At 43.4% G+C, this 9,562-nt stretch overlaps 2 protein-coding genes across 5 annotated transcripts in view; both read left to right on the top strand.

Annotated features, from left to right (window-relative positions):
• Nucleotides 1–501: 501 nt before the first annotated feature.
• Nucleotides 502–3,093, top strand: HNRNPA0 (heterogeneous nuclear ribonucleoprotein A0). The gene has a single exon (XM_081850440.1). The coding sequence runs from the start codon at nucleotides 742–744 to the stop codon at nucleotides 1,669–1,671; it is 930 nt and encodes a 309-aa protein (XP_081706566.1). The 5' UTR covers nucleotides 502–741; the 3' UTR covers nucleotides 1,672–3,093.
• A 2,767-nt stretch (nucleotides 3,094–5,860) lies between these two features.
• Nucleotides 5,861–9,562, top strand: part of KLHL3 (kelch like family member 3) — a 51,767-nt gene continuing 48,065 nt past the window's right edge. Inside the window, exons 1-2 of one of the 4 annotated variants that reach the window (XM_081850360.1) lie at nucleotides 5,861–5,895; nucleotides 8,690–8,745. The gene's annotated coding sequence lies outside the window, so the exon portion shown is untranslated. Of the gene's footprint in view, nucleotides 5,896–8,687; nucleotides 8,763–9,562 lie in introns of those variants that run through there. The other 3 variants (XM_081850361.1, XM_081850362.1, XM_081850363.1) reach the window with 3 other exon arrangements.

The following is a 9,562-nucleotide window of genomic DNA, read 5'->3' as shown; positions in this document are numbered from 1 at the left end:
CCTCTTCGATGCTGCCGAGAACGAGGCGTCGTTGGTTGCACTCGCTCGGCTTTTCAAACCAGTTCTGCGCTCTCTACCCGCCCCCAACCGGCAGAGGCCCCAGATGGAAAGCGCGCGCTAGCAAGCGGGAATGCCCATTGGCTGTTGGCTTTGAACGCCGCCGTATTAGCGCGCGCCTTCTCGCTCTTCCCTGCTTCCCCTTCGGCACGAGGCCGTCTTAAGATCGGGACGCGATAGGTGCTTTGGGACGTCACTCACGGGCCTTTTCAGCAGCTTACTTTTAAAAAGCTCCCCCTTCCCCGGCAAAACCTTGTGGTGGTAAAAAAAACACCCCAAAACAAAGAACCCCTCCCGATTGGCTCTCAGAGCTGTCATTCAACAAAGTGACGCAAAAGACGGCGACAGTTCTTCTTTGCCTCATTTGGCACAAGGGGAAACGGAGGGGTGGGGGCGTGCCTCGCGCTTCCAAGGTGGGCGTGGCCACCCGCCGTTTCCTTTGTGTGTGGGCCTCAGTCGCCGGCTGCGAGCGCGCCTAAGGAGGAGTGGAAGCCGCCATTTTGTGCGTTTTCCTTTTCCCCACCCCCTTTTTTCCCCGTTCTCTACCGGTGGAAGCCTAGGCCTTCGGGTCGCCCTCCGAACGGACTTCGTAGCGCACCCGCCGGTGTACTGGTAGGTTGCAGCTGCCCCCTACCGGCGGCAGCGGCGAGGCGGCGGCGGCGTGTGGCGGGCCGCGGCTCCGGCATGGAGAACTCCCAGCTATGTAAGCTGTTCATTGGCGGGCTGAACGTGCAGACGACGGAGGCCGGGCTGCGGGAGCACTTCGCGGCCTACGGGACCCTGACTGACTGCGTGGTGGTGCTGAACCCGCAGACCAAGCGCTCCCGATGCTTCGGCTTCGTCACGTACTCGGCGGTCGAGGAGGCCGACGCCGCCATGGCAGCTTCTCCGCACGCGGTGGACGGCAACGCCGTGGAGCTGAAGCGGGCCGTCTCCCGCGAGGACTCGGCCCGGCCGGGGGCGCACGCGAAGGTGAAGAAGCTCTTCGTCGGAGGCCTCAAGGGGGACCTGGGCGAGAACGACCTGGTGGAGCACTTCAGCCAGTTCGGCCCCGTGGAGAAAGCCGAGATCATCTCCAACAAGCAGAGCGGCAAGAAGCGCGGCTTCGGCTTCGTCTACTTCCAGAACCACGACGCCGCCGACAAGGCCGCTGTGGTCAAGTTCCACCCCATCCAGGGCCACCGCGTGGAGGTCAAGAAGGCCGTGCCTAAGGAAGACATCCAGGGCGGCGGCGGCGGCGGGGGCTCCTCCAGGTCGAGCTGGGGCGGACGGGGGCGAGGAAGGGGAGGCGGAGGCAACCGGGACCACAACGGGCTCTCCAAAGGAGGAGGCGGCGGCGGCTATAACAGTTATGGTGGCTACGGCGGAGGAGGCGGCGGCGGCGGCGGGGGCTACGGATCCTACGGAGGCGGCTCATACGGTGGAGGTGCCGGCGGCGGCGATTACGGCAACGGGTACGGCGGCTTCGGCAGCTACAGCCAGCATCAATCTTCCTACGGCCCCATGAAGAGCGGCGGCGCGGGGGGCGGAGGGGGCGGCGGCTGGGGCCCCCGCAGTAACAGTGGACCATACAGAGGCGGTTATGGCGGGGGAGGTTACGGCGGCTCCTTCTAAGCGGGAAATGCCCATTACTGTTCTGGGGGTGTCGGTTTTGTCTGCATGGAGTATGCCCTCTGTTGTACCGGGCCAGGTTCTTAATAGTTCCCCTACTCTTCGCCCTAAGGGGGCACCTCCGTACGAAAAGGCTTCCGTGATGCGGAGCTGCTCTCGAATTATTCTTGTTGGAGTCGCTCTGCTGCCTGTTTCACTTCTTTCCGAAGATGGACTGGGCCTCACACACAACGATTTTGTGTTAGTCATTGATGGACTCTATTTTTTTATTGCTTGGACATTGGTCGTTTTTATACTAGGAATAAGATACCGTTTTAATTTTGGTTTATTTGGGGTTGGGCGGGAAAGGGGAATTAACTTTGTAAGGACTTGGATACCTACACATTTTTTTCTACAAAATCTGCTCTGCTCCCGTGGCTGTAAAGGGGGAGGGGGGAGAGAAATGGTTTTTACATTTTTATTTTTTAAATAAATCATTGTGTTCATTGACCTTTACATGTCTTTTTTCCTAGGGTTCATTCCATACAGTTCAAGCAAAGGCTTTTTTAGTCAAACAAGTTATTTCTGCTCAGATTTCTACATGTGTTTCTAGTAAAGGTCTCAACTTTTTTGCTGCCCCACTAGATTGGATTTAATACTTAAGAGATATGCACCAATTTTTGAAATGCCCACGGGTGGATGTAGGCAGTTAAAATACTTTATTGTACATCCACTGTTTTGTAATTGGGCCGTTGCCTTGCTGACACAGTCTGTTTTTTTTGTACAGGTTGTTCTCCATCAACATATGTCGTTCTGACACATTTAGAGCATGTGCTTTTTCATATAAGTGTTCAAATTTTCAGATTGCTCAGTTTCACATTGTGTTATTTATTGGCTTGCCTGTAAACGACCCATTATAGGGGAGGATGCTTTCTCTTCTGTTAAAAGTACTTTGTTTGCATAGTGAAGTCATTTCAACTGAATTCTGTCTTGTTCTTATTAAAGGAGCCAAGAATCTTGTAGAGCACCACCTGCTGGCAGAATAGTTGACCATTGCTGTAAGCTTTACTACAACAGACCAAAACTGCTCTCAAATCTATAGACACTTAGTCCTTTAAATTGCAAAGGTCAAATCTGCATGCCAACAAAAATCCTGGACATTGGCTGAAAAGAAATACATCTGACATACCCATAAGTAAATTTATTGATTAAATAATTAAATTGCCCAGTCTTCAAATTTTGTGCTAGGTGATTGATAAATGAGCCAGTAACCTAGGTGCCAGTTGTAAATCAAAATCTCTGTAGTCTGCTTGATGTATTTGTAGCCCTTTCACACAGTAGAATTGAAGTTTGTTGTTCTATTAGCAATGTTCTAGAGAGAAACTGCCTTCCTCAATAGAAATATAGACTAGTTATGGATTATTGCAAATAAAGAATTGAATTCTTCACATGCTTCAGTGAGTATGTATGAAATGGCTAAAATGTTCCTGTTTTAAAAATATTCAGACTTCAACCAAAGTCTTATGGCCTTCTCTAAACTACTTTGCTTTTAAACTGCTGGCTCAAACTTTTACATAGGACTTAGCTCCTGAAACAAGCTAGATGGTATTTGGTCAAAAAAGCTTTCAGTCAGGCTTTTATTAAAGATTTACTGCAAGGTTGAGTTAGTAATTTCATAGGTTTTTATAGTGGTTGAAGTAGATTTGCATTGGTTATTGCCTTGGAGAAAGTTCATGGCTACTTATTCAGTTGAAAACATCTGAAAGAACATGTTCCATTAGTTAATGTAGCTTGCTCTAGAAGTACAAACAGTTACATCAAGTGACTGTACAACAATAAACTGGCTTGACTTGATAACTCTTGATTTAGATGCATAAAAGCACACAGGTCAATTGCTGGTCAGTTACCATGTGTTAAGTTACCAACTTAAAAAGCAGTGAGACATCAATTCTTAAACATTATTTTATAGCATGTTAATGCTTTTCCTTCACAGAAAACACTAAGAATGCATAATACCCACATTAGGCGGTTTGTGGCTTTGTAGCTCATGCACCTGTAGCAGAATAATATTTTTTATCAATTACTACATGTTCTGTATGCAGGTCTTTCACAGCAGTGTGTTTTTCTTTATTTATTAGGGGAAAAAAAACCTTAGCCCTCTGAAAGGCAGTTAGAAACAGTTATGCTATCTTGGAAAAATGGGCTAAGACACCTTAAAGCAAAACGGGCTCCACTTTTTAAAATATTAGATATTCTCAATGCTTTGTTCTTCCTTACAAGGAAGATAAGAAAGGTCATGCAGATAGGGCTGACCTCTGAGTGTTCCGACAAAATGCCTAGAACAGCTTTTTTGTATAGCTTCTGGCTGTAATTGTGGTGGTCTGATCTCTGCTTTTTAAAGGCTTAAAAGAAAAGTTGGCATCCACAACTTAGTAAGTTATGGACTTAATATTGGGAAAATGCTGAAGATGCCAAGAATGAAAGGTGAGAACAATCCAATGAGGAACTGGGAATGGCTTTTACAAACACACAACATGCAGTGGGTGGCATTTTGGATCCCCTTTGCCAGTCATATTTTCAGTAGTTGGGTAGTAATGCTCGAGTATGCATGTCTAGAGGAATTAAAACTGTACCTGATGCAATAATACAGCATCTGATAATCGGGAATATTGTGATCAGACTCTTACAGGAGTGAATACCAAACTGGTGGTAACATCTCTGGTAGTGACTATATATGGTGCTAGTCCCTTCATGCTGCTATGTGTAATACTTTGGTAGTCAAGTCTTTAGCACTAAAGCTTTATTGTTTATAAGCTGCAGCATGATTATGTCTATTCCTCCTAAAAGGAAAATGCTGGTGGTATACCACTGTTTGTTAGCAGTTATAAAAATGGGTGTATGCTGCCCATAAAGTTTTCTTTAGCTGCCATTGCATACTTTCAAGTGATCTGCTGTAAGAGAGTGTGCCATATGTTGTAAACAGTAAAAGCTGAAGGCTGAAAGTGCATGATGCAAAAAAGAGGCCAGTTTCAATTTCAATAGGTTGACTACCAGCACTTCTAACTCCTGAAACTAAAGCATTCCTGTATATGGAGAAATGTACAAATGATCCAATACTTTACAGTTCAGTTCTGTTCTGTTAAGACCAGTGTATCTTGTGTCATCTCAAACCGCCCCCCCCCCCCCGTTCAACTGAGTTTCCCTAAGACAGGCAGTTTTCTTGGCAGAGTTTAAGAAAAGAAGCTGTGTGCCAAGCTCCAATACATGTAATGTAGGTCTAGGTCTAATTAAAATCAAGTGCAGTACGTTAACAATCTTGGACAATTTCTAACTGCTGTCTAAATTCTATAGTGTTTTTTACATCATGGTTTCTTCTAATTATACACATGCCAGATACGGTGAATACATTGGATGAAAGAAGCAACTATAGTACTCTGATCCCACCCCCATTGCAGTAACTGATACCAAATAAGAGTACAGTATTGGAGACCCAAGATTCTGGTATGGTTCCTGACAGGATTAATAATGGTAGTACCGGTAGTTTACCGTAACCTGTGTTTTATATGTGGGATCACAAAAGTGGAAACCTGCTTGTTTTAATGTTCACTGAGATGTCACATTTAAAGATAAGAGTTGGGGGTTTGCTGAAATGAGGGCTGGAGGCTTAGTTGCTCATGAGTTTGAACAGTCGGTCTAATGAGTGATTAACTTGGTGAAGTGGAAATAAATTTCAACCCTGTGCTTTTATTTTTAGCCTCATAATTCACTGCCTACTATCTGGTCAATTAGAATCATCATTGTGTCTAGAGATGCCTGCTTTCTCTCCCCCTTCATATATCAGCTGTATATGAAAGGAAATGAACACAGGCAAAATTAAGCTTGATGTGAATATGTTGGCTTGAAACAACTTGTGCGCTTAAATTCTACAATTTAGTTTCTACAACATTTAAACTTTTGATATTTGGTGGTCTTTGTGCATTGTCTTGTCTTCGCCGCTCTGGCTGCTTCACATGTTGGCAGACTGTTTCTCCATAGATCCTCTGTGTTTTCTTTGGATTAGATCTAGCCCTGGAGTCTCAATTTTGTCTCTTACATGTTTACATGAATGGAAGTGGGACCTTGAACCCTCCCCCCAGCTTTCTTGGGATAGATATGCTGAAAAGCTCTCGGTCAACAATGCAGATTGTGACACATTTCATGCAAGATGCTGTAATCCCATACATCTTGTCATGCTACCCTGAAGGAAAGGTATGGTTTTAGTTCAGAAATTGAAATTTTAGTAAGCAGGTGTATTAGAAATAATTTATACACCATACATCTAAATGAGCTGTGAGATTAAACTTTGAAGTCAACATACTATTTATCACATATGGTTAAAGTGCCTCTTCTGAGTATTCACATTTTATATATAACATTAACAACAATTTAAGATGGTGTTCACATGTAGTGTGTGCTTATAAAAGCAAATGAGAGGAATGCTTAATAACTAAGCTTGTTCTCAGTGTTTGTATAAATAACTGAGAGTTTTTTAACCTAAACTTGATGGTGATTTACACATGCATGTTCATTACACAGTGATTTTCATTGGTGAAGGAGCCATGAGATCAAATATCAGAAGTTAAGCTGAGAGATACTACGTTACTTAAGGTCATCAGCAATGGTGGACTTGAATTGACTGTTTCTACAACCAACTAACCTTTTTAATGCTCTGTCTCATAGATCTTACCAAATTTAACATTGTTCCTAACTGCTGAAAATGCTAAAGAATTACTTGGGATTAATTATAATTGGTCTGTGCTCAGTTGTGTGGTGCTTATTCATACAAGTACTGTACCTTAACTGCCTGGAAAAGCATCTGGTTTACTATCAGTTTTAATAATTTCTGAGGGCATAGATCTTCAGGGAAAGGTGAGTTCTAGTCTGAGTACATTTAAAAGAAGCAAACATATGTGACCAAGAGACCTCTCATGAAAGTCAGCTTTACATAAGCTTATCCAAAAATTACCTGTGAAAGCACAACTATACCTGCACTTCTGTGCAGCTTAAAACAATCATTAACCAATGAGCAACCAGGGGAACAACTGATCTGATCTTGGCGCTACTCAGTCCAAATAATCCTATAGAATAATATTTGATCTTTAACCTCTTCTGTAATTTGGGCTATACCAGAATGCTGGAAAATTAGGACTTTCAACACTTACAAAGTATTCATAAAGCAGTTGCACATAAAAAATAGGTCAATAGATTACAACATACAAGAGTTTATAGATCTGTTAATATTTTGTTCAGCGCCTAAATGGCTGTTACATAGAGTGAATATTTGCTGCACTAGGATGTAGTGACTGATTTTCAAAATACAAATATGTCACAAAGAAATGTTGACCCATAGACTTCGGTCATATAAATAGATACCTGTGAGGTCAAATTCTGATCCAAAGCAGCCTCTAGCTGCCTATGACCAACTGCTGCTGCTGCTTCAGAAGAATGACAATTTTATAATGTCTGAAAAAAGAATGTGTAGAAAAACACGAAGTCTATATTGACCAACTTGGAGAGTGCATGAATGAATTAAAACCTATAGAATTGTAGAGTTGGAAGGGACCCAGAGGGTTATCTATTCCATGTTGTAAATTCTTTTTCAAACTTAGTATCTCTTTTTAAAATAGCCAGGTTTACAATCGCGTGTCTTTACTCAGAAATAAGTGTCTGTTCAGTGCAGTCCAAAATGTGTGTACTTCTGTAGCCTAGGGCTATTTTATTCTAGAATCAGTAGAAACAATAGTTGTAAAATAGTCCACACATAATCTAGATCTGATGCATATTTTTTTGCCTCTGAGAAGCACTTCTTGAGACAATTGTTTCATTTTTCAACTAAAAAGTCATTGTGGACTGATCCTATTCGATATCGCTTTGAAAACACATGTAGGCAGTCCTGACAATGGGGGTGTATCCACTACTGCCCAATGACACAGATGGGTGTATACCAAGATCACAATCACCACTTCCTCCTCCATTACTAAGGGAGCGTGCAAGGAGGAAAAGGTGTAGATAACCTACCTACCGTATTTTTTGCTGTATAAGACGCACCAGACCACAAGACGCACCTAGTTTTTGGAGGAGGAAAACAAGAAAAAAATAATTCTGAATCTCAGAAGCCAGAACAGCAAGAGGGATCGCTGTGCAGTGAAAGCAGCAATTCCTGTTACTGTTCTGGCTTCTGGGATAGCTGCACAGCCTGCATTCGCGCCATAAGACGCACACACATTTCCCCTTACTTTTTAGGAGGGGAAAAGTGAGTCTTATAGAGCAAAAAATATGGTACTTATTTACTTGTTAAATCCGTTAGTTGATTTATCTTGTAAGTCCCATTAGGTTGCCTTGGACAAACAAAAACAAAGTCCCACATAAATAAGGCCAAGGGAAAAAACAATACATACGTTGAAAACATGTCACCACAACCACCCATAACCTTACCAAGGGGAAGGTTTTCAAATGTGTATCAAATAACCTCACCCATCCTTGTGGTCAGCAGGATCTAGAATCAATGCAGCGTGTGAGGACAAACATGAACAATTACAGGTTGAGAGAAAGTATATTTTTGTGCTGCAAGTGGATTAGCGTGCTAGCAGCCTTAGAATTAGTCCTCAGAATGCTAGGTTTGTGTGAATGATTTCAAGAGAGAAATCAAGTGGCTGAATAATGTAAGCAATAAATGCCAATTTTCTTTCTACTTCAAGCTTACTCTGCCTAAATCTCAATCCTTGGCGCTAGTGTGATAATACTAAGCATTCATTTGCTGGCACAGCAAATCTGAAGATTTGGATTGCTAGTGATTCTAACACACAGTGTCAGAGCTAGGATTACAGAGGTTCCAGAAAAAGATCAGTCTCCATGTAAATTAATTTATGAAAGCTAAGAGGTCCTTTATACTGTCTTGATTAGGGTTGCTAGGGTTAAGATTTTTGAGAGAGTCCTATACTTTTGATGATGCTGCCCTTCACTTAAAAACAATCTTTCTCTCGCTCTCTCTCTTGATCTTTAGGGAAGAGTGCCTGCACTTATGTGGCGAAAACGGTGGAGCCCACAGACCAAAAGGAGGTAGCTGCAGACTGAGTGTAATACTGAGTTCTTAAGTACAAAACTTCTTTATGACACCCTTGCCCACCCCCACCCCTCAATAGCCCCATGAAACTGAGCATGTTCTCAGTGGGTATGGAATACTAATGGGGGAGCACCTGGAAAACCAGGCGGGGGAAATGGAATGGAGCGGTTGGAGGAGACACACTGCTTTCTGCTGCAAATCAGGTTACCTGTTTTAAAATGCTCCAGGGCTGGCTAGAAGTCAGGGCTGGCCAGAAAAGTCAATAGAGATACATAGGATTTTAATTTAGCTGTGACTGGGCACCAGCATCCAACCTTGCCTTCCTCCGAATAAACCTACCCCAAAGTATCTTGAACTTAGTTCTTAATTAGTGTGAGAAAACACAAACACACACACACACACAAACACAAACACACAGAGTGAGTTTCCAAAGCAAATGCAGCTCCTTGTGCATATTGCGGGTTGGAAGAGGCTGTATCTGGGGGAAGAGGTTCACACAGCCCTGCAGGGTAGTTCATGCTGAATACTGGCACAGTCAGGCTGCAACACTACTCATTGATTTTATCTCCAAAGTGCAGGTTGAGCTAAGGGCAATATAAAACTGCAGTGTAGTTTGGGGCTGTGCCTCATTCCTGAGAGTAGTTTACAGTGTCCCTGGCACTGCAGTCCACTGTTAATGTTACAGACTACAGTAGTTGTGAAGTGGGTTTGGATTCCCACACAAAAACCCTCCATGCTTGAGTTGCGGTCAAGGTCAGACTTTCTCCCAGGCCAAGTCAAGCACTGAATTGCATTTAAAACCCTCATGCTCCA

The sequence above is a fragment of the Podarcis erhardii genome, assembly GCF_964252035.2.
Source record: "Podarcis erhardii genome assembly, chromosome: 2".
Taxonomy (NCBI): domain Eukaryota; kingdom Metazoa; phylum Chordata; class Lepidosauria; order Squamata; family Lacertidae; genus Podarcis; species Podarcis erhardii.
The sequence above is the reverse complement of the archived record's forward strand: the minus strand, read 5'-3'. Positions and strand labels throughout refer to the sequence as shown.